This window comes from Corythoichthys intestinalis, chromosome 1 (assembly GCF_030265065.1).
Source record: "Corythoichthys intestinalis isolate RoL2023-P3 chromosome 1, ASM3026506v1, whole genome shotgun sequence".
Classification (NCBI taxonomy): domain Eukaryota; kingdom Metazoa; phylum Chordata; class Actinopteri; order Syngnathiformes; family Syngnathidae; genus Corythoichthys; species Corythoichthys intestinalis.
In genome coordinates this window covers 62,758,734-62,784,520 of record NC_080395.1, presented here as the reverse complement: position 1 = coordinate 62,784,520, position 25,787 = coordinate 62,758,734, and the positions used below count along the sequence as shown (strand labels likewise).

The 25,787-nt window shown below is 39.3% G+C and overlaps 2 protein-coding genes across 2 annotated transcripts in view; one reads left to right on the top strand and one right to left on the bottom strand.

Annotated features, from left to right (window-relative positions):
- ext2 (exostosin glycosyltransferase 2) overlaps window positions 1-3,420 on the top strand; it is a 52,099-nt gene extending 48,679 nt beyond the window's left edge. The window contains exon 15 of the mRNA XM_057850406.1: window positions 895-3,420. Coding sequence (XP_057706389.1) covers window positions 895-1,033 — 139 coding nt within the window. The 3' untranslated portion in view covers window positions 1,034-3,420. The remainder of the gene's footprint in view (window positions 1-894) is intronic.
- A 4,812-nt stretch (window positions 3,421-8,232) lies between these two features.
- The window catches only part of LOC130921159 (homeobox protein aristaless-like 4), a 42,297-nt gene continuing 24,742 nt past the window's right edge, over window positions 8,233-25,787 (bottom strand). Inside the window, exons 3-4 of the mRNA XM_057844797.1 lie at window positions 15,494-15,622; window positions 8,233-12,024 (exon numbers count right to left, since the gene is read on the bottom strand). Of these exons, the coding sequence (XP_057700780.1) occupies window positions 11,704-12,024; window positions 15,494-15,622 (450 nt within the window). The 3' untranslated portion in view covers window positions 8,233-11,703. The remainder of the gene's footprint in view (window positions 12,025-15,493; window positions 15,623-25,787) is intronic.

The following is a 25,787-nucleotide window of genomic DNA, read 5'->3' as shown; positions in this document are numbered from 1 at the left end:
TTTTTTTTTTTTTTTTCAATTTATCTCAACATTTATTTATTTCATTCCTGCACTCTTGTTCCACTCGTAAAGCATGCAATAATTTTATCTGTCATTGGCTCATCAAACTTGGTGGGGAGGCGTGAACTATGCGAGGTTTTAATTGAGCGAGTCACACTACTACCCTGGAATCTTAGCTATTGCTCCTTCCTTCCCAGCATTTTTTTTTTTGTGTAAATTAAAAAATAAATAAAATATTAGCAATAAAAAATGACTAAAACAGAAATGCCCTCTAATAAAAATCTAAAGCTGATTTTCCCCCCCCTCATAGTATTAAATGACTGCCATATAAAGTTGAATGGTTTATTTTTATAAATCTATCTGGTTCATATATAATTTAAGGGGGAAAATTATTACAATAATCCTTGGTTGCAGCCGTATCTGTCATGCCTTCCCCATTGTGGGGGCACTTTTCTTCCACTAACTTCCACCACAACTCCAAATTTGTGCATTACGTCATGCATGAAGGTCCTACATTGTCAGTTGGCGTGAATTTGAGTGTTGGTGTGGTTGCCTCTTCATGCCCTGCATTTTAGTAAGCAATAACCCAACTCTAATGCAAAGTTCGATGAAACTCACCTGTAAACCAGATAAGCACGGTATGGAAAATGTTTTCTGATGTATATTGGAACATTAATTGTACCATACTGAGGTGTTGTAATGCATCCAGTTGGACTGAGAAGGCTAATAATGATTACTCACTTCCACTCCTCCCAGTTAAAAATTAAAATAGAGTAAAAGTAAATTAAAATGGATAGGGTGCATTAATTTTTTTTGCACATTAAAATTATTGAAATGTTTTATTTTAATGAAATAAACGGAACTGCTCATTAAAATTGTTTTTGCTCTCCCTAGATCTGAGTGCATCAACAAGTTTGCTTCTGTTTTTGGCACCATGCCACTGAAGGTGGTGGAGCACCGGGCCGATCCAGTTCTCTACAAAGACGACTTTCCAGAGAAACTCAAGAGTTTTCCCAACATTGGCAGCCTCTGACCAACATGCACTCTGTGGCCGTTTCTCAACACAAAGTACGACAAGCTTAAACTTGTGAATCTTTAAGTCTGGACTTGGCAAGTTGAGTTGAAAGAAACAAATTCTGAGCACAGAAGTTCGGGTGGACGGTGGCCATTTCTCAATATCAAACACGGCAAGTTGGAACAGCAATGTGCTCGCTGTCCTCATTGAGTTTTATTTAACTCCAGATTATGATTGGAACTTATATTTAACTGGGACAGTATTTGGTCTGACATTGATGACGTTTTCCAAGTCCGCAATAACATAAAAGTATGCATATTGAGAAACGGTCCCGGCACACATTCAGTGAGCCTCACTTGACTTTTCTACACTGATGTATTGACTGTGGCTTCGTGTTCACCCAACTTCACCTCGTTTAATTGCAATGCGTGTGTGCTTTGGGTTTCTGGCCACTCAACCCCCCATGTAACTTATGACTGATGAGTGATCTTCACTGAGCTCAAGCTGTGAAAGGATCAACACGTGTACATTTATACATATTGATTTTACTTGAGGAATGAATTGTAGTTGTAACTTATCATTCCACATTCAACATGTTCAAACAATTTTGACCTGTGGGATGTGAAAAAAATAAATAATACATTTCCTGACAAATGGACTGAATAGTTGATGCTTCTATGTTAGCGCCATACAAACAAAACAAAAGATTAAAAGTTTCCTGATTGGACAAAACTGCTCTCAAAAAATCTAATATTTAGATTTTGTGTTGATCACAAAGTTGTTGCTGAGCTACTGGCTTGTTTTCAATGCATGTGATGTTAAATTGCTTACACATAAAATATGGCGTCTTTTGAATCTGTATACATTTCTTGATGCAGTGTTATTTATCTAGTTAGGTTTTGTGTCTATATCATTTCTTATCCTTCATTCTTTTAATGTTGAAGTTGAGATGTTACCGTTGCCTTGCAATGCCTTTTTGTTATGTTTAACACATGAAAGATCACAGGAACTGATTTACATGTTATGACAGTGTGTATTCTTAACTTGGTATATAAAATAAAACAAACCCCACAAAAACAAGTCTGATTTTGTCAGCACTTAGACTTTTGAGTACACAATGTGATTGTTGAAAGATGACGCAAGTTGTATTTATATTTTAATATGCGCCTTTGCTTGGAATCTGCGAAGGTCCCAATCAGCCTGCATGACATTGTCCCCCGCACTCGCCTCCCCGGCCTGTCACCTGTTGTAAGTATAGGCTGCCTAATCCACCCCTGTTCAATGTCAGCAGTTCAAAAGACTGCAGTTCGTATTTTTGCCATCTTCATTTAGCTTTACGTTCTTGCGGGCTGTGCGGTCTCACTTCATGACTCGTATACCTTCAAAGGCACGGAAATGATCTTTGGATTAGAGAATATTTGGAGTTAGTCGTGAGGGAAAGCGGCACGGAAAATGAATAATGTAATGCAGTAAAATACTGCATACTAGTGTATAGGTAATTCAGATGTCTTCCCATATGTTGTAAAGATAGAACTGACCCTACGATTATTCGGGGAATTATTTTCATTATGTTCAGACTTATATTTACCCCTTTTCATTTGCTGAATATGCCGGTGTTCTAACGAATGGGTATCCCGGTCGAATTGATATCCAAAGCGCTACTGAGCATGCACACGACAACCATACCCCTCGGTGTGATCACGTGTCAAATGTCCATGACTTCATCTACCAGTTTGACTACGACGTCGTTGCAGTAGTTGTTGCTGTGAGTAATATTTAAAATATATCCATTTTATAGTGCGTTTCGACCATGGATCTCTGTAAGCATTTACATATATACACGAAAGACTACAATAGAATATTCATTATATTGCGAGATAATCGCGTTAAGGACGTTAACGTTGTCTGATCAGCATTAAACGTGGGTAGCCTAGGTTTTAATTGTGTTTATTGTTAAAGATAGAATATTGACATTATCGCGGGAGTATCTAAATATTTAATATAATAAAATATCTAATTAGACATGTCAAAACGTAAAGTAGATTTGTTCAACAATAAGCTGTTATCACCACTGGGGAGATTACTTCGACGTAGAGCGCTAGTCGACAGAACACCGGTCCACTTTTTCCCCTCAAATGCACGTTTGATTGGCTGATGACTTGCATTTATTTAAAATGCATTTACGTTCGACATTATTTATTTTAAAATATTTTTATTTGCAGCCTATATAAAGATTTTTTTCCCCAAATTATCTTAAAATAATCATAGTCGAGGTAAAATGTTTTCATTTTTTTTGTTGAGTTTAGCTATGCTTGTGGACAAAAACAGTAGTTTTACCTGACAGAAGGCTCTGTTTTTATTTATTTTTCATTATACCCTGACTGAGATTTTTTTTTTTCTCAGTGATATTCAGTTAAACAATTTTGAGTAGTCTTATGACATTTTTATTTTTGCATTCCTGGGTATTTACGAGATTATTAACAGATGTGTATTTATTGTTTATGTTAATATGTTCAAATATTGCAATTTAAATTTGCAAATAAAAGTTTTCATAATGTTTCTTTAGTAGTTTTTGAAAACGAAGGTTTGAATGGAACGGTGTATCACATGAACTAATTCATATGAAAGAACAGATTTTTTTTTTTTTTGCATTGACCCTATCTAAATAATTAGGTTCATATTAGTGAGAAATATACACTGCTGGCCAAAAGTATTGGCACCCCTGCAATTCTGTCGGATAATGCTAAATTTTTCCCAGAAAATGATTAATTAAGAATTAAGAATGCTTTGATGATAATATCTTCATGCATTTTGCTTGCAATGAAAAAACACGAAAGAGAATTTTAAAAAAAGTAAATCGTTATTAATCTACACAAAACTCCAAAAATGGGCCAGACAAAAGTATTGGCACCCTTTGAAAAATCGGGATTCTTCTCTAATTTGTGTAATTAACAGCACCTGTTGCTCACCTGCGGCAATAACTAAATCACACTTGGAGCCAGTTAAAATGGATCAAAGTTGACTCAACCTCTGTCCTGTGTCCTTGTGTGTACCACATTGAGCATGGAAAAAAGAAAGAAGACCAAAGAACTGTCTGAGGACAAAGGGTATTACAACACCTGGGAAAATGCTAATATCCATCATTTATCCATAAACGCAGGCCTTTTGGATTCATATCATGCCACTTCGTGGAGTTACACACATCGCAACACCAAGAAAATGATAGAAATTTGGATCGATTGTCAAGCTAAAACGACCGACGCCCGAGATCCCGGAAATCTAGCATATTGTGTGCGTGACGTCACAACAAGGAAACAACCGGCTCAGTGCTTGGTACTGAATGGCGGCGATGATGGCGGACAATTTTGTTTTTAGTTGCAGCGACGAATCCGACGTAATGAACGTTCTATTAATGGTGACGAGGAGAGTTATGAACCTTTCTTTGGTGTTTTGGGTTATCAATTTGAGCCCAAACGAAAGCCAATGCAGCCTAATGAAAGGATCATTGAGGGGACCAATCACACTGATGAAACACAGGCAACAGATCGTGTGGGAAACACCGAATGGTTTGTTTTGCATTTCTTTTTGTGAAGCTGATACACCGTGACCGCATAATAAAGTAATGTAGAGAATAATGATCATTTATTGTGCTATCATAGGTTTTCGCTCTGCCGACCGACACAAATATGAATGGGATTAGAGGATTTGTTCTATATATCTTACGAGCGATAATTTATACATGTGTCCAGTCCTATATCCAATGCGTGATTTGTTTTTTATTATAAAAGAGTACTCACTCTGGCCATTTCCCTCCTTTGCTTTGCCTGGGGTGGTCTCATCGGAGCCAGTCATCGTCCTCTTTCTTGATATCTCGGGACATTTAGGTGGCTGCGCGTGTATGATGGGCACCGCATCTGCTTTCAGCAGCAATTTCTTAGCAAAACCTGATTTCATTTGTCCATAGTTCGAATAGCTTTCACATGTAAAATGCACACCACGCAATGCCATGTCGGAGGCTGAGTCTGCAAAATTAGCCCTCTCAGCATGGACGAACTTTACTCATTGTCTGCGTAGTCTAGCTCTTTTTCTCACGTTCGGGAACTCATGGGTACTACATTGCGACAAATGGCTATTTGTACACCACATAGCATGACAGGTTTGAACCATTTTAGCAATTTTTTGATAAAACATGAACGCAACTCTCTCGTCGATAAACAGCACCTGCCTCGACCTTTTGTTTCCTTGTTGTGACGTCTCCACCCCATTCGGCTGTTTCCGGAATACTTTCGGAAATGTTCGTAATTTTCGATCTATTTTCGATAATTGCTCATGAATGTGATTTATTTTTTTGTTAACTTTATTAATATTTGTTATCTCGCCACATAACAGTACTATTGATATTACACAGCTCCTTAGTATTATAATACCCTTTAAGAAACAAAATTGTGTGGAAGCATGGGCAATCTCAAGGCTACAAGTCCATCTCCAAAGACCTGAATGTTCTGTGTCTACCGTGCGCAGTGTCATCAATAAGGGTAAAGCCCATGGCACTGTGGCGAACCTCCCTAGATGTGGACAGAACAGACTGAAGACTACCAACAAATTTTACAGTATAATGTAGGGCCCAGGGTGAGAAAGCTGGGTCTCGCTCACAGGTCATGGGTCTTCCAGCAGGACAATGACCCAAAACACACTTCAAAAAGCACTAGAAAATGGTTTGAGAGAAAGCACTGGAGACTTCTAAAGTGGCCAGCAATGAGTCCAGATCTGAATCCCATAGAACACCTGGGGAGAGATCTGAAAATGGCAGTTTGGAGAAGGCACCCTTCAAATAGACCTGGAGCAGTTGGCCAAGAAGAATGGTCTAAAATTCCAGCAGGGCATTGTAAGACACTCATTGATGGATACCGGACGTTTGCAGTTATTTTGTCTAAAGGTTGTGGTACCAAGTTTTAGGCTGAGAGTACCAATACTTTTGTCCGGCCCATTTTTGGAGTTTAGTGTAAAATGATAATGATTAAATTTTTTTCATTCTCTTTTGTGTTGTTTCATTGCAAGCAAAATAAATAATTATATCACTACCAAAGCGTTTGTAATTGCAATCATTTTCTGGGAGAAATTGAGCACTATCAGACAGAATTGCAGGGTTGCCAATACTTTTGGCCAGCAATGTAGCCCTGACCCCCGTTCACCCAATCTGTTTGGCCTTATTAATGTCCCAGCCTCAACAAAAAGTGTACATGCAGGTTATGCTGTTATATCGTCCCTACCAATGTTGAGACCAAACCTACGCCCTTGCTGCTGTAGTTTGAGCATTAGCAGTTTCCTCACCACTGGAGAAAATAGAGGAAGCGGAATCACCATTCAAACCTTGTATTCAGTTTTTCAACTTGCAGGACAAATGTTAAAAGAGGTGCAATAACTTATTGTACTTTAATCACACAAAGAAAAAAACGTCACACAAGTCATACTCTTGCTTTCAAAGATAGCTTAATGCTATAACAATTACATACACAGTATAGAGGAAGGAGAAAACACAAATACTTGATTAAAAAAAAAAAAACATGCACACATTAAACCACATAATACAAATAGTCCTGTACTGATTGCATGACTTCAGTAGTATTAGAAAAGGAGAGCAACTGAGGGCATGGCTCGACCCATCAACTCATGTTGCGCGTTCCTTATGGAGGCTATACACAACCTATCTTGTAGGCTAAAGGAGGATGTCAGCTGAGATGTGTTGATCCGAAACGAACAAAGCACGACTGCAAACACGAGTATGTATAATAACATAAGTGCGTGTCCGCATAGTCTCTGTCTGTTGGCTGCCCAAAGACAGTCGGGTGTGTCTGTCCTGACACACAATCCTGCAGGCTCCCCAGAGCTCAGCGTTAATTAAAAATCCTTCCTGGGTTGGCTGCGCCTCAACCCTGAGCCGGAGAACTGCGACGGGGGTTGCAGATTTGGACCGGTGGACACGTTGTGCAAAAGGCCAAGCGAAAAGCGTCGACTTGAGGGGGGCGTCTTTGAAAGCAGAGACATGACAGCTGAGGGGGAAGCATGTGTGAGGCATGTTTGTTTTGCATTTAGCCCCTGAGCACAGCTGTGTGCACTGTCCTTTTCCCAGAACACCGGAACACAGCAGAAAGCCTCCACCCAAGCCCTCAGCGAGTGAAGGCCGGGGGCCCCGTGTCCACATAAGACAATCCTCTCACTTTTGATATATGGACTATACAGTTCAGATTATGTCCTGCATATGCCTTGGATTTGGACCAAGGGGGGGAAACTGGATGTAATTTGGACAAGTCCAATGTGATGTGCTCTGCTGACAGATTATAGCCTGCGCTACACTTCTTTTCACCTGCTGAGCGACCGCAAATGTGGTTCTTATTTAGGGGATTATCAACGGTTACTGTGCCCAAAGCTCTTCTACAAGGTATCAGCGTCATGCTCCGGTACCGTGAAACCCTTTGTTAGGCTAGCGGGCTAAGTAAAGCTTGCCACAAAGGAGCGTAGGCTACCTGACAGCAGGTTCGATTTAGCAGTGCAAACGTCATCTGCTTTTTTGTTGTTGTTATCCTAGGGCATTAGAGAAAATAATAACCCAGATAAGAAGACTGACGTTGAAAAGATGGTGGATCAACATTCCGCTGTTGATCTTATATCGTTGAATCAACGTCACTTTTGAACCCTCAATTAATGTTGTTTCAACGTTAAAATCTTTACAAAACCTAGACGTCACTTCACTTATTAATAATATTTGAGCAACGCTGAATCAATGTTATGTTTTCGACCAAAACATCAGCTCATCCATAATTCAATGACTTTTCAATCATATTTCCCAGTCAATCATATATCAACTATTTGTCAACATTAGTTCATCAACTATAAAACAATGTTAACCCAACCATCGCCTGGCATACCATAGAACAGGGTTCACTAAATCCGGACCTCGGTGCCTCTTTTCTTGTCGTGTTTTCCCATGTCTCCCTCCTCCAACACACCTGAATCAAAATAATCAGGATCATTATCAGGCTTCTGGAGAGGTTGTTGATGACATAATCATTTGATTCAGGTGTGTTGGGGGAGAGAGATATGGAAAACACAACAGGAAAAGTGGCACCGAGGTCCGGATTTAGTGAACCCTGCCATAGAACAACGTTGTTTCAACGTCAGTTGACGTCGAAAATTTCGATGTCAACCATACTGAAGATTTTGATGGAAAATCAACGTTTATTCAATGTCGGTCTGTAATCTGGGAAGGCTTCTATAAGTGGACACAAGGGCATCCATTTTGGATGGAGGCAAAAAAGTCAATAGGCCAGCTGTTAGCAAGAGTGTAGAGCTGCTCTGATACGCTAACATGACCACTTGCTGAAAGTATTAAACTCTAAACGAATACAAAAAAATATATTGAAACACACCTAATGATAGATTACCAAGACATTGGTTATGAAATGGTATATTTCCAACAGTTTGGAAAGAGTGAGGAGAGGTGATATATCTAATACAGCATGACAGTGCAACAAGGCAAGCTCCATAATAGCATGCATGGAAAAGACTGCTGTTGAAGTACCTGATTCTTTGTGGGAGAGCAACAAATCTCCATTTGTGCACGTTTCTTTCCAACGACATCCTCAGTTTGGGATGAAAAAAAAATGAAAGGTTCATGATTTTCTTTGAAATTCACTTTTGACTGCCAAATATGTGAGGTTTGTAAGAGAAAGAAAACAACTTTGAAGTATTGCTCATATGACAGGTAGGCACTTCATTTCTTGACATTGATGATACTAAAAAGGTGAGCGAGAGGTAGGGTTGCCAATTCCCTGAGAAAAAAAATGGGACACCGCATTAGTAGAGCCGGCAGGCCCGATAACCGTCACCCTTGATTTATTTTTTTTGTATGTGAAGAGATTTTTTTTTTTATTTTTTATTGTAATTCTAATATTATGATTTTACTCAAAACTGAAATAATTACGTGTATGAGTTATGTAAGCACATGGGAAAAACAATAGATACCAGCAATGTATTTTTAATACAAAATATACTACAATTAAAATTGTCCAGCTAAATTTAAAATTGTATAATTTAACGCATAAGGTCCTGAGCTTTTATGTTTGTGGGGTTTTTTTGTTTGTTTTTTTGGGAGGGGGGGGGGCTCTGCCAACAAACTCTCAGGTAAAGTTTTTTTCTTTTTTCTTGTACAATTTAAGTGTGTTCAGCAATAACATTTTTGCAAATGATCACTCCAAATATAATGAATTTGACTGAACACAAAACTGTAGTACAATTAGGCTATGTTCATACCGCAGGTCATAATGCATAAATCCGATTTTTTTTGTCCTATCTGTTTTTTCTGGGGCATGCCCGTTCAGACTGTCTTTGCCTATTGAGCCCGTTCCAGTATGGCGCACTAATTTGCAGTCCATAATGCACTGAGCAAACTGACCCGCATGCGCAGGAGCAACAAAACAAATGACCACACATGCTCGCTCAACGTCGTTCAAGGGTGATCGTATTTTCATTTCCAAACAGAGGACACAAATAGCAGATGTAAATAATCCCCCTTTAGTCTTATATTCAAAGTTTATATGGATGCTAGCATGCACGCACTTTCCGTGCATGGCACACACACAAACGGAGAGTTTGCCCTGACTCTCGGCCGTGTAAGCAATCTTGAAATATTGCTCATTTGGAGCAGAGAGAAAATTGAGCATTCTCAGGCTTATCCCCAAGCCATTTTATTTTTTTATGACTGTTGTCAAGCCCGCTCCTTCCCCAAAAGCTGCGTTCATGCTAGGCGCTAATGCACAGCTGCACCGCTACCATAGCGTCCTGTCTCTCTCGCTCTTTGCTGACATAATTGCTGCATGAATTCCGATTTGGAGGACTTGACAGTTCAGACCGCAGCCACATTCTGAAAAAATGTGGCCCAAATCAGATTTTAACCACATACGAAAGTGACCTAGATTGAATTAGAAATGGTCCACTTTTATGCGACTTTTCCAGTTCAGACTGTTAAGTTAATGCCTCACTCGAGTCAGAAAAACGGGGAAGAAATTAGGGCTGTCAAACGATTAAAATTTTTAATCGAGTTAATCACAGCTTAAAAATTAATTAATCATAATTAATCGCAATTCCAACCATCTTTAAATATGCCATATTTTTCTGTAAATTACTCTTGGAAATGAAAGATAAGACACAATATACATTCAACATAATGTACATAAGTACTGTATTTGTTTATTATAGCAATAAATCAACAAGATGGCATTAACATTAACATTCTGTTAAAGTCATCCATGGATAGACTTTTAGTTCTTATAAGATAAATGTTAGTACAAGTTATAGAAATTTTATATTAAAACCCCTCTTAATGTTTTCGTTTTAATAAAATTTGTAAAATCTTCAATCAAAAAATAAACTAATAGCTTGCCATTGTTGATGTCAATAATTACACAATTCTCATGGTGCTTAAACCCATAAAATCAGTCGCACCAAAGCGCCAGCAGAGGGAGACAAAAAACACAAGTAACAAGTGGCCATGACACTGTGCTGTCATTTTAATCTGTTTGAGCGGGGCATGTGCGTTAATTGCGTCAAATATCTTAACGTGATTTTTAAAATTAATTACCGCCCGTTAACGCGATAATTTTGACAGCCCTAGAAAGAATCGATTCGTTGATCAAGACCTGCAGTACGAACCTAGCCTTAGTGAAAATGGAGAACACAGAGAAGAACAAGAAAACAAATGATCATTTTGAGTATGCGTTTTACTCACGCTTCACTCAAACTGCTTATCTCCCACACTTTTATGCCGTGTTCCATTAGCGACAGTATCTCGACCAATTAGATGAGTGAGATTTCATATTGTCATTGTTCCGTCAGCTCATTGGTCAAAAAGCAAGCTAGGCGGAGAAACGCATTTTTCTGCATATTCTTGTAAAGCAATTTTCGTTCGTTCCACGAATAAGACACTATTATCGAGCTTGATGATAATAAGTAACAAAGCGCGTTCCTTGACAGTTCAATTAGGGACACGTACTGTTGTTTCTGAATACCTGACGATTCAGTTTTTCAAGGGACAGTTGGCAACCCTAGTGAGAGGGGTATTCATATCCTCTACTGTTGAAACAGAAATGGCACTCTTCTGGATGGAGGTTCCCCAAACAGAAACTGGATGGTTTAACAGATGATAATTTCAGAAATATACACACAGGTAATTGTTTCAATCCATGCTGAAGGAAGGGAGGTGATTTGCAATGAATTCAATTTGAAAAGATTGTTGCTGAACTATTTGAAAGCAAATCCAGCACAAAAAAAAAACTTTTAAAAATTTAAATAATAAAGTAAGAATAAAAATAAGCACCTGAACTCACTGAAAGCACTGTACAAACAAAACATCCTGTATTTTAGCAAATAAGTGCATGAATTAGTTTGAAATTAGTAAAGCATCACCAATATGCACTCTACCAGTTCCACAGAGCAGAGTCACCCCCACGTATTGCCTACGAAGGCCTGGACATTGTCTTTCTAAACTGCTTCATTTTTGCATATTTCTGTAGCCTTCATGAAGGTAGTCACTGTTGCCTGGAGATTTACATTTGTGCGCCTTCAGCCCGCGCCGGGTCGGCTCTGACATCGGTGGACGATATAGCCCACGTCCTTCAGCAGGTATCCGCGCATCATGAGGCCCAAGATATGGCCGCGCTGTGCTCTTTGGCCTTCATGCGCAGAGAAGCAATGCTGGAGGACTTGCGGTCAGGGTCCATGTTGAGATCGTACGCGTTGAGCCCAGAGGCCATGCCGGGAGAGCCTCCGAACAGGCTGCCCATGTGAGCCTGGCCCATGTGAGCCCCAGGGCTGGGAACACCCAGGAACTCGGACACCCCGCTGGCCGAGTGGGGGTGAGGGGTCATGCAGGGCGTCACCGTGTCACAGGGCACCACGCAGCCTGGCACGGGCGAGGCTGCGCTGCTGCTGCTAATCCAGGAAGGGTTCTGGATCTGGAAAGAAAAAGACAGACAGTGAATAGAATGGAATGTGTTCATGGTTATAATCCTCAGCTGTAATAGAATTTCACAGCAGAAGTATTTGCACATCTTGTAATTTTGCAAGTTCACCCACTTAAAAAATAGGTAGAGGTCTGAAATTTCAATCATAGATCCATGTCCACTTATAGAGACATAATCTGAAAAAAAGATTCAGAACTCGCATTGTATGATTTTTCAATAATTTATTTGTAATTTAATGGTGTTCATAAGTATTTGTACCCTTGAGAACATCAGTGCTAATATTTAGTGCAGAAGCCTTTGTTTGCAATTACAGAGGTCAGACGCTTTCTGTAGTTCTTCACCAGGTTTTCACATATGGAAACAGCGATTTTGGCCCACTTCTCCACACAAATCTTCTCTAGATCTGTCAGGTTTCGGGGCTGTCGTTGAGAAACACGAAGTTTCAGCTTCATCCAAAGACTTTCTATTGGATTGAGGTCTGGAGACTGGCTAGGCCTCTCCAGAACCTTGATATGCTTTTTACGCAGCCACTCCTTGGTCAGCTTGGCTGTGTGCTGCAGATCATTGTCATGTTGGAAGACCCAGCCATGACTTTCTGACTGACGGAAGGAGGTTGTGGCTCAAAATCTGACAATACATTTCACCATTCATCCTCTGCTTTATACAGTACAGTCGTCATGTCCCCTTTGCCGAAAAGCAGCCCCAAAGCATGAGGTTTCCACCCCCATAGTTCACAGTGGGGATGGTGTTCTTGGGATTGTACTCATCCTTCTTATTTCTCAACACACTGTGAGAAAAGTTTGCACCAAAAAGTTCTACTTTGTCGCATCTGACCACATGACATGACCCCTCTGCATCATTCATATGGTATTTGGCAAACTTCAGACAGGCCTTCACATGTACTGGCTTCAACACGGGAACCTTCTGAGCAATGCATGATTTTTAATCATTGCGCCGTAGTGTTCTACTGACAGTAGCCTTGAAACTGTGCATGCAAGCTCTCTTCAGGTCATTGACCAGCTCCTGCCATGTAGTTTTAGGCTGAGCCCTCACTTTTCTCATCATGAGTGATGCCCCACGAGGAGAGATTTTACATAGAGCCCCAGTCCGAGGAAAATTATCAGTCATGTTTAGTCTTTTCCATTTTCTAACAATTGCTGCAACTGTTGATTTATTGTCACCAAGCTGCTTTCCAATTCTCCCATAGTCTTTCCCAGCTTTGTGAAGCTTTACAATTTTTTTCTTTCGTGTCTTTCGAAAGCTCTCTGGTCTTGCCCATTGTAGCAGTTGGATTATGACTGACTGTGGGGTGCACAGGTGACAATATTGAGCTCAAACGGGTGGTGGGTGGGTGGTTCCTCATGGGGTAAAGGTGGAATTTTTTTTTAAGGTAGACTGACAACTTTGAGTGTCATAATTATTGCTGATTCTCAGGGGTACAAATACTTATGAACCCCAGTAAATTAAAAATAAATTCTTTAAAAAAAAACATACAATGTGATTTCTGGATTTTTTTTTTTTTTGGATTATGTCTCTGAGTGGAAATGCATCTATGAATGAAATTAGGATATTGGCAAAAGACGTTCAATCCAGTTAAAACAGTTGAACTACGTGAGTTCATAGATTTCTAAAACAAAACTTAAAAATAACACTGGCCAACACACATGCCTTTCTTCTTTTTGTTAGTTTATTGGTATTTTTTAAATTAATTTTTAAATTAATTTTTTAAAGCTTTTTGTCATATTAAATTATTTATACTTTTTTGTTACTTGTGGCTTTTTTATGTTTGCGTTTTTTTTTTTTTTTTAATCCATTTTTCTTTATTACTATGTAAATAATTGAGTTTTTCCCCCAAAAGGTTTTTTGGCTATCACAAAATACATGCGAGCAACACTGTACTACAAATGGACGTCAAGTGGGGGCCGCAAAATTTTGCTCGTGGGCCGCAAGTGTCCTACACTGCAAATTTATAACGTCTTGATCAGATTATTTTTCTTAAATCTAGTCACAAAATTTTATCCATCTTGTTTTGAGTGTTAAAGACTAGTTAACAGATTATTAATGTGTAAGATTATTCCGCTTACTTTAAGTAAATATTACTCTTAATTCCTATTAAGCCCACACGTCTAAAATTTTCACCTCAATGAATTAAAATTTGCTTTCAAATAATGTTTTGAACAATATCTATTCTTAAATTAAGAATGTTTCTGACACATTTACTTTTCTCCCCTTAAAATAAGAAACACTCTAATATACTGTAACTTACGGTAGTTTTTTTGTTTTTGTTGTTGTTCTAAGCAACATGTTGCTAAGAGTGAGTGTTCAATGCTTTTTTAAAAGATTGAATATACTTAATTTGTTGCTCGATATAATTAATTGGGTTCTATTTTTAAGATTTAATTTCCTTAATTTGCTGCTTAGAATACATTATTCTTGCTTATCATACACAAAACGTTACTTTAATGAGTGTTTATGGCTTTTTTATTTTTTTTTTAAGTTTAAATATACTAACTCATTGCTTGAAATATGTCGTTTAAGATTATTTTCAATTTAAAAGTTGAACTATTTTTCTTATTTCAAAAAAAACTAAGTGAGGAAAATTTACTTAAAGCACCGGCACATAATTTCGCTTATTTCTTGTAGATTCACACTGAAAACAAGGGAATTTAACTAGTTTTAAGGAAGTGTGTTTTTGCTGTGTATAATTTTTAGCACTTTTTCTATAGTCTTAAATGGCTTCTAAAATTGTGATGTGATGGTGGTATTCAAGAAGTAATAATTACACAATGAAACACGTATTTTGTTCCCAGGTTCTAAGTGGTATTTCCTAGTTTGTTTTGTCACATTGACATATAAAAACACTTTTGTTTCTAAAAAAGTTTGGGTTTGTGGTCACAACTTTGAAATTCTATTTTCCACTTGTCTTTACTGTTGTACTTTCTAATGCTTTTATTATGTACAATTTCCTCCTTATTTTATAGACATTGTTTGACCTGAAACAAGAAGAAATTATATTTAACAATTATTTTCTGCACAAGTAGGATGTAAAATTGAAAATTTTGAATATCAAAACTAATTGCAAATTTTAGCAAATCCAAACTTTTACCTTTTTAGTATCACTTTTTCCATTTAGTTTGGACCCAAGTAACACAAATAAAATGATTACAAGTCAATAGAATTATTTTTTTTTTTTGTCTAACATGCTGTTATTTCCCCACTAAAAGCCAAGGTACAAAATGGACGATCCCCCACTGAAAACAGATTTGGAATTTGTAGGAAAGCTTCGTAAATGTAATCAGTTAACGTTCACGTTTTTAAAGAAAAGAAAAATGTCAGAAAGTCAGGACTACCGTTGTAAACCCAGAAGCCTCTTTTGAATGATATTGGTCAATCCTGCACTCCCTTTTTAAGAACTTTGATTATTCTGAAGTAAGTAAATCCACATGAGACTTTGGGTTACCTGTGCGTAACTCTCAGGACGTGTCAGCAGAGGCAACTCGTAAGCTGTGGAGAAGTGCGTTCGAACCTGCTGCATCTGTCCAAAACGCTCCCTCTTTCGCCATTTGGCCCGCCGGTTCTGGAACCATACCTGTACACAGAACCCATGTTTATTCACAACAGTACGCATGCAAACTATTCACTCGTTAGTTGCCATTGATGGCAAAATCGGCAATAGACGTCAAACTCAAAGACAGATGAAGAAAAGTATTGGAAAGCAGCGCTTCATTTCTTATGGTAACACTTTTTTTGGTGTAAGATGTTGGCATTTTAGAGTACAAGAGAGGAATTTACAGTTGCAAAATATGAATGTTATTATTGAAAGCTTGGAGCCATGTGGTTGTGCCAGACAAGCATTTGCTTCAGAAAAAGTTCGGGCAAAAAGGGGCATGCGGGTATTCTAAACAGCACTTCACTTACACAACAAAATGTAAACAGATCTCTCTCAGTTCACTTTTGCTTATTTGCAATGTGACAAGAGCTGAGTGCCTCATGTTTCCTTTAATCATATTTGACGTTTGAACTTAAAAGTGCTGTGTAATGAAAGCATCATTGTGTTGAGTGACATCACACCGGCTGAAGGCGTGACACCGGTCCCAGCGGTGGATTGATTAGCGCACAAAGTGTCTGGCCTCATGTGGCCGTCTTGAGTTTCATCGCATGTACGCCACACTAAGATTAGGAGGCAATAATGGGAAAATTGAAACGTGAGATGGGATTGCGCCTGAGCTTTGTTTGCATTTTCCTTTTTAATTTCCTGTAGCCTGAAGCTGCTGGTGTTCAGATACCGTCGCTGCATAAATTACGGAAGCGCAACAGATGTCTTCCTCTGCTCTTTCTGACTCAGCCTTCAAAAGTAACAACACTAGAGTGTAACTTTAACTGTTCCAGAATCAGTTCCTACCTTTTCCCCAAATGCAAGATGATTCATTTCTCTTTGACCTTCCCAGTCTGGTGCAATCTGTTGGTTATTATAAAGGGAGAATGTATTTGCATGTTGCACACACTGTGTCGTGACAGTAATTGGTAAAGACCCTGACAGCTTAAGTAGCTGCTGGACTTTCAATGAGGCTTTATTTATGTTCAGGCTCGAAAGAGCGCGTGAGCGCAGAAATGCCAAACGGGCCCCAGCAGGAGAGCTGTACGGGCCCAGGAACACTTTGAAGTATGAGAGCAGCTCGGAGGATTGATAACCCGCCTCCGCTGTCACTCATGTCGGCTGAAAGAAATCCGAGGCCGAGCCTGGCTTCACTTTTCCGACACCCTCAAAGCACCGTTATTACCACGGAAACACTTTGGACCAGTCTTGTGATTCATTAAATTTACGTGTGTGATGTTTTACCCACAAATCCTACCATACACACTGATTGATCACACCATTAGACATGTTGTTGGTATAAAACGTTTAGATGAATAAACACAAATTGGTAAACTTTCATTGACATCGCTAGAAGGTAACAAGCTATTTATCTGTGTTCAGACTGTGTTCCATATGATTATGTACACTTCTGATTTTTGAAATGTTTTTAAACAAACCCCACAACGATAATGGTATTTTTTCAAATATTTAGAAAAATAAATAAATACAATAATTTTCGGAATATAAGGCACACCTGACTATCAGCCACCACCCACCAAATTTGACACAAAAACGGCATTTGTTCATAGATAAGCTGCGCTGGACTATAAGCCGCAGCTATCCTCCCTATATTATGGGAAATTTACACCAAAAGATATTAACCCGTAACACTTTATTTGACAGGGGCATCATAAGATTGCGACAAGACCAAATGAATCACCATGAAGCTTAGAACCAATTGGCTACAAAGCTTCATTGCAAGGACGTAGGTTTGGTGTCAACATTGGTAGGGACAATATAACAGCATAACCTGCATGTACACTTTTTGCTGGGGACGAGACATTAATAAGACCAAACAGATTATCACTGGGGTCAGAGCTACATTTAATAAAGGGACTTACACTCTGAAGCCACCACGTTGCATTACCACAATGCCAGTAATCCAAATGAGGGATGGCTAGCTCGACTTCGTTGTTCCTCGTGGAGGCTGGCCTGACCACAGTCGTTTTGCAGGTTAGCGAGTTCACACAGTTTAATTTCATACTAACTCTGATGCAGGTCGGACTTTCAGTTGCAAAATTGGTGGCGTTTCCCCCACTCCACAACATTGAAGTCTTTTTACATGACTTACAGTGGCTGCTGCTAACTGAAAAACTTCTAATATCCCTCCTCTTAGAAGGGGGCGGCATGTTGTCAACCTGAATCTGTTGGGGCTGTGTGAGTGTGCGTGTGTGTCTGTGTGGCTTTGGGGGGGTCAAGTTATCAGCCAGACAAACGTGTGTTTGGGGGGGGGGGGGGGGGTGGACATGGCACATTCGGCAAGTAAAAAAGGGATATATGTAAGTGAACATAATGAAAATATTTCACTTGATAATGGTAGGCTCTATTCTATCCTTATGGGAGGACAATCAACATTTTTATATTATATAAATATGATGATGATTATTATTATTATATAACTGAACTCATTATATAATGCAAATAAGGTTGCTTAAAAGTTGGTGGGGACAATATGAGCATCCTGCAAATTTGCTTGTGTTATGTCCCTACCGTCCCTATGCAAACCTACGGCCTTGTTTCATTGCTTTAAAAAGTTTAATTTTGCCATCACTGCTCCCTTGGGGGAGACAGTCAACCTCTGCTGCGACCTGCTGTCAATGCTGTTGTCGTCCAACATGCTTCCCAGCATGCACTGCAGCACTTCAGATGTAAATAACAATAAAAATTCATGTTTTGTGCTAATTTTTTCTTCCGTTACTGTTCCAGTTGTTTCATTAATTGCCTGTAATGGTATTTGGTAACACTTAATTTGATAGTAGTGCAATAAACCTGTCATAAGGCCATCATAATTATGAAATGACACTATGAATCACACAAGTTATCCCCCACCTTTCAAAAAAAAATAAATGAGGTTACATTCTAACATCAGACTCCTAATTTGAGAGCAGGTTTGTGATTCTACTATCCTTTATTGTTAACATTCGGCTTGAATTTCTTTGCAGGATTTCAGAAAATGTGCCTCAAATTTCTGTTTGGGTGTGAACCGCCTCCCACAATCCTAGATATTTTGTTTGATGATGTTGAAAAGGCTCTCAATGGGGTTGACTGTCGGAGGAGAAAGGAGGCCGCACACACAAACGAGCTTCTGCCCATGATGCAGGGCTATTGCTTGCAACATGAAATGGTGTATTATTATGCATCATGATTGGGAAGATGTATTCTAGAAAGCGCTCTCAGAAACTCCACGTTTTTGGAGGTCTATAAGGCCCATCCAGCTCTCCCCCCTGACTCAAAACAGATTCCACTGCAGCCTTACTATGTTACAACCTTATTGTGAAATAATGATCATCAACCATCCATCCATTACACCATGCTTTCTGAATCATCAGTGAAACATCTCAGCGTCATGGAATACCTCAGCCTCGGAATCATTGGTTGCTATGTGCAAAAAAACAAACAAACAAAAAAATAAAATGGATAAACAAATGGTGTACCCTTGCCCTCCATCTTCCTCTAATTTCAACCCTTTGGAGTGTTTGCAAACCAAATATTTGTGAAGGCGTTATGTAGGTTGTATCCAAACTCTGGGGCTATACTGACATCCTAAACAATATGAAATAATGACTGAATAATGAATGAATCTATATTAGGGCTGTCAAACGATTAAATTTTTTTAAATCGCGTTAATTACAGCTTAAAAATTAATTAATCCAAATTAATCGCAATTAATCGCAATTCAAACCATCTATAAAATATGCCATATTTTTCTGTAAATTGTTGTTGGAATGGAAAGATAAGACACAAGATGGATATATACATTCAACATACGGTACATATGGACTGTATTTGTTTATTATAACAATAAATCAAGATGGCATTAACATTATTAACATTCTGTTAAAGCGATCCATGGATAGAAAGACTTGTAGTTCTTAAAAGAAAAATTTTAGTACAAGTTATAGAAATTTTATATTAAAACCCCTCTTAATGTTTTCGTTTTAATAAAATTTGTAAAATTTATAATCCAAAAATAAACTAGTAGCTTGCCATTGTTGATGTCAATAATTACTTACAAAATGCTCATGAGTGCTGAAGCCTATAAAATCAGTCGCACCCAAGCGCCAGCAGAGGGTGGCAAACCTCCATAAAACACAAGTAACAAGTGAGCGTTTCACTGTACCGTCATTTAAATGTGTCTGAGCGGGGCATCTGCGTTAATTGTGTCAAATATTTTAACGTGATTAATTAAAAAAATTAATTAACGCCCGTTAATGCGATAATTTTGACAGCCCTAATCTATATATTTTTTTTGGGGGGGGGGGGGGACCCGTCCTGTTCAGCTGATTGACATGAAGAATGAGAATCTGAGTGTCCTATTGGTCTGAACAGTTTTAATGCATCACATGGGGGTATGATATACCCCCATTGTGATTATTATTCATTGTGTTTCGAGAAAGCAGCGAGCAGGAAGGGTTTATTAGGGGGAAAGAAAGGGAAATAGAAGAGGGGAAAGAGATAGAGCAAAAGAAACAAATACATTAAACACCTACACTACCTCTGAATATAGTGGTGCTATCGTTAGCTAATTGTATTTCCCGTGGACACCATGTGGGGGGCCTGATGACCGAGGAGAAAGAAGAGGGGGTTGAGTCAAAAAGAGATGTGGTTAGACGATGTGAAACGTACACAAATCAGCAACGTGAGGTTTAGAACCCAGTATTATGTGGATCACTTGTAAGTGTGGATATGTTAACATCCTATTCTATGCTGCCTGATCGCTAATCCTGGCACCGATAGTTTCTCTACCTGAGTGTGTGTAATTGCACCCAGTCATGCATGAATCCCATCAGACGTGTGATAGTCCTGCAGATAGGTGGAAATGCTGCGCGGGGGTTGCCCCAGGGCCACGGCCCTTCCCCAGCCAATCAGGGAGGGTGAGCCAGCGTGGCCCATCCCTCCTCCCACAGCTCCACCACCATCCCCCTTGGACCCAGGTTGGTCCCCCGGACCATCCGTGCCCCCATTAACAGGCCTTCAGAGAAGGGATGAGGGGATGCGCCAACGGCCCCCATGTCTGCCCCCACCAATCCCTCCCCCACCCAGCCCACCAACCACCGCCACAACCGAACAACCAACACGGCACACTGCGTGACCCCCGCGGCCCGTTGGGCCCGGGGCAGGACAGGATCCCCACCCAGAGTGGACGACAGCCCGCCAAACCACCAGCACTCAGCCGGCGACCCACGCTTGGGCCCAATGAGTATACCCGGGTAGAGAAGAGAGCGGAAGCCGGCGCGAGACCGGAGCCCCGACCACCCCCAACCCTGCAACCGGCGGCCCAAGCGAAGAGGAGGCCCTGCCCCGGGAGCCACGCCATGAAGAAAAGCGTGGGACTCACCTACCGCCCTATTACTGTGGCTGCCATCTTCGCGACTGGCAGCCATTACCCAGCTCTGAAATTACTTTGTGTGGGGATGGGAGCAGTGTATGCATTAAAATATACAGTACATATTATTATCATTCTATTATATCAATTAAGAATTAAGTTAGGCCCCTTTTTAAAGATATAACATCACCTCTTAAGATGTTTTTGATTGAAATAGCTTTTGATTGTTGTGAATGTGATTACTGATTACTTCAACAAATGTGTATTTTCAGTTCTTCATGACCTAAAAACAGGTTTAAATGTCATTGTGTTTGGTAATTTGTTACATAGCATTTTAGGAAATTTTGGGGGGAAAAATAGTTACTATTTGGAGGTTCGTTTACATGAATACAATGCTGGGTGTCATTTGCATCCACTTTTGAGGAAAATCTGAGAAAATTCACTGGCAATGTTTAAAAAAAAAAAAAAAAAAAAGAAGAAGCTCTGTTGTTTTAGGTCTGACAGTTGTTTTTAACTCATAGTTGGGTGTGTAATCTTAACTGATGTCCGTTTTTCTGTCACGTCAAGTTTGTTCTCCACACCTTGCCTACTTACCATGTTGTTACGACATGCTTACAACTGCCATGTTTTTTGTAAAAACATATTAGCGTGAAGTAAACATTGCAATCATGCCCGATTCTTTCCTACAGTATTTCATTTTGTCAATACTGTATCTATTTTTATAAAACAAAGAAATATGTTAAGTATAGTGTTTATCATTTCCTCCCTATGCACTCAAAAAAAAAAAAAAAAAGACTCCGGTAGGTTGTAAAGTTTACTAAAAGAAAATGTGCATTTTCAGCAAGAACACATCATGTTTCCAAGGTGAGCATGATTATACCATGCAGTCCATACATAAACATGAACAATGAATGAGTAGCTAGATTAGATCATGTTGATGCAACATAATGTTAACGTGCCTTTCCAACCAATTGCAATAGTCTCGTCATTTCTCACGAGATTTAAAAGTAGGGATGCTAACCCCCTGAAAAAATAAGTGACACCTCATTGGTAGAGCCGGCCGGCCCAATAACCGTCACCATTTAATTTTTTATTTTTTTTTTTGTGAAAAGTGATTTTTTTTTTTTTTTAGATGGGGCTTTGCAAGGCACAGGCCCAGCTAGTAAAATTCCTGAACTTTATTTTTATTTATTTCTTTCATAATCTTATTATCCACGTTTTTTCCACGCACTGGAGAACCGTTTCACCGACCGGACCCGTTTAAATATCAAAATGACCAGAATTCCATTCATTTTTAATGGCAAGCATTTTCCCTTCATTTTCAATGACAGGAAAACATCGGTGGTTGTGATTTGTGACCACTTACCATTACAGCCCATTGACATTGAACTGGCGCCTAAGTAAGTCAATACCACTGACAGCTATGTGCGTCCATGCCATTGACTATTATGAATGTCGCAACTATTGATGCCAATGTACTGGATTCCATTGAGGCATGTATAAATTGATGCCATTGATGGCCATTTACGTTAAAATTAGGGCTGTCAAACGATTAAAATTTTTAATCGAGTTAATCACAGCTTAGAAATGAATTAATCATAATTAATCGTATTTCAAACCATCTCTAAAATTTGCCATATTGTTCTGTAAATTATTGTTGGAATGGAAAGATAAGACAAGACGGATATATACATTCAACATAGTGTACATAAGTACTGTATTTGTTTATTATAACAATAAATCCACAAGATCGCATTCACATTATTAACATTCTTTCTGTGAAAGTGATCCACGGATAGATTCCTAAAGGAGAAATGTGAGTTTATATATTGTGACTAAATATTGCCATCTAGTGTATTTGTTGAGCTTTCAGTAAATGATACTGTAGTGAATTAACTGTTCTGCCCAAATGCAATGGGAAGTGGGACAACCATGACTGTGTGTGGTGGCTGCAAAGGCTATATCTTCTCTGCGTTGTGTACAATGTAGGGTGTTAAGAATAAGATCAACTCCTGTCATTCTTCTCCACGTCGTTCGCTTCAATAGTTATAATTGTTGTGGAAAAGATGTCAAAGCTTTTAGCAATTAAAATCACGGTCCAAATGAATGCCTGTGTCCACTCCACTCACTTGTCACTGCCTCTTAGCTCTGTATATACGTAAAACGGCGCCATACTAGTCTGTTTGCGGCAATGCGTGAGTGGGTCGTTTCGTGCATGCGTTAAATATTTTAAGGTGATTAATTTAAAAAATTAATTACCGCCCATTAACACAGAAAATTTGACAGCCCTAGTTGTGCCTTATGTTGGCTCAACATGTGTGCTTTATGTTAAAAGAACACAATTGCTAAATACTGAAGGAAAGCAATTTAATCAGGTGCAAATTATGTATTTCTTTAATGTCGGTTCAACATGTTTTTGGGGTGAACATGAGTGCCTTATGTTGGCTCAACAAGAGTGCGTTTTGTTCGCTCAATATGCGGGCCTAATGTTGGCTAGACGTGTGCTTTATGTTAAAAGGACACAATTGCTAAATGCTGAAGGAAAGCAATATTATCAGGTGCAAATTCTTTCCATAATTTTTTTATGTCAGTTCAACACCCCATTTTTTTGAGTGTGTCTGCATGTGTTTTCTCCTGGTAACACGGCTTCCTTCCACGTCCCCAAAACATGCATGGTAGGCTGATTGAACACTCCAAATTGTCCGTAGATGTGAATGTGTACGTGGATGGGGTTTTGTCTCTATGTGCCATGCGGCTGGCTGGCAACCAGTTCAGGGTGTACCCCTCAAGCCCGAAGTTAGCTGAGATAGGCTCAAGTACCTCCGCGACCCTCGTGAGGATAAGCGGTTGAGAGGATGAATGAATGGTGATTATTATATTTTTTTAAGAAAAAGGGGATCCTATAAACTTGACGTGTTAAAACTTAAATCAGATTTGGATTTTGCACCCAAAAACAAGTTAAAAAACAGCGGTGAGATCTAAACGACAAAAACTGTTTATTTCACAGTGATATCATAACGATTTGAGAGCAGTGTACATCAAAGTGTATATCTTACACTCACATTTAAACCTATGAGCAATTTCGAGTCTTGATGTGATCTAATATGTTTTTCTGTAACGTGTTTGTAACTTTTGGAAAGTGGAATTAACCGCAGAAAAATCAGGCAGATACAGGTAGAACATCCCTATTTCACATGGGAAAACAGGGAGTAGGAATTTCAAGACAGAATCGCAGACCTGTAAGGCTAATGTGATGACCATTTTGCTGCGCCCATATGTCAGTTTTGTGAAGTACAGTGGTACCTCTACTTACGAAATGAATTAGTTCGGGAAGTAGTGTCTTAAACTGAAAATTCCGTAAGTAGAGTCGCGTTTTCCATGAAAAATGTCCTAATCCGTTCTAAGCCCTGCAAAATTCAGACATAAATCTTTTATAAAGCTTAAAAATGCATCAAAACATGTAACAAATACATGTTAAAATTAGATTATTGCAAAATAAAATTAAAATGAGAGCTGTGCATTATATTAAAAAAAAAAAACAGTAAAGAATAAAATTTAATACACCTACGTAAAGCTGCTGGAACACTTCATAGCCAGAGAGGTGAATGATGAGGATACACACATACACTTGCAGTAGAGGCCCCTCTTAGTCAATTGGATGTCAGGAAGATTTTTCGCAATAGCCGGTGGCAGAGCAGCTATAATTATGTTACAATCAGTAAACTGGGAGCTGCAAGTAGCAGACCATTTTATATTTTTGCCTTTTGGATCATGAAATTTCTTTCAAAACGAGAGTCAATATTTTCCCGTTAAAGTGTATCGTAACCTGAAAATTCTGTTTGTAGAGACGTTCTTGAGTAGAGGTACACTGTATTTGTATTTCGAAATGTTTGTTTGGAGGATTGTCAGAAACAAGATAATAAAAGTCAAGTTTTAGAAGAAACAAGGGCAAAGTCTATTCAATTACATATATAACAAAAGATTAGGTGGAGCAGTTCAGGGTGTAGTCAGGCTCAAGTACTCCTGGCCAGGATAAGTGGTGTTGAAAATGGATGGATGGAAAGTCAAGGACTTATTCCTATAGATGGGATTTTTCCCCAGCTCTCTGAGCTCCCCAGACTGACGGGATAAAGAATCTGAGAGACTTGATGTTGTTGTAACCCTTGACCTTTGATCCACAGCACTTCCGTGAATCGGCACCGCATATGACTCCGATCTGAACTCATGTTCTCCCTTTGAAATCCAGAGACCAAAAAAGCAGAGAACTTCCAACTAGATCCTCCTTGATGTTCAGCTTTGCAGGTCGGCCCTCTTCAAGATGTATTTAACACGTTTTGTCAAAGAGAGTTTAACAATTTGTTTTCAAGCTTTAGTGTGCAAACCAATACCGTAAAGTTTCCCGCTGGAGACTCTCCATTCATGAGATGCGAGTCCTTTGGCGTGTGAATGTCCTGAATGAAGCACAGAGCATTCGACGGGGCTCCTCGGCTCTTTTATCTTTTTGCCGCGAGTGTTTAAGAGGGCCGCTGGGAGAACCGAAGGCTGTAAAAGCTGCAGCCGTCTGAGGCGCTCGCCTCAGTGCTCGCGTGAGCCTCTGAGCGACCTTCAGAGCCTCTGGGCTGAGTTATAACCCTGCGGCTGAACACATTTCCTGTGTTGCACTGTTGCAGCTCGTCTCCTCCAAGATTGGTTCTGATCTTACTCTTATCTCATGCCATGGGCGGGCGGCCAACGTGTAGCCGAAATCAAATATGCCCCCCACCCATTAGCTAGAGCATAGCATTGTCTCTG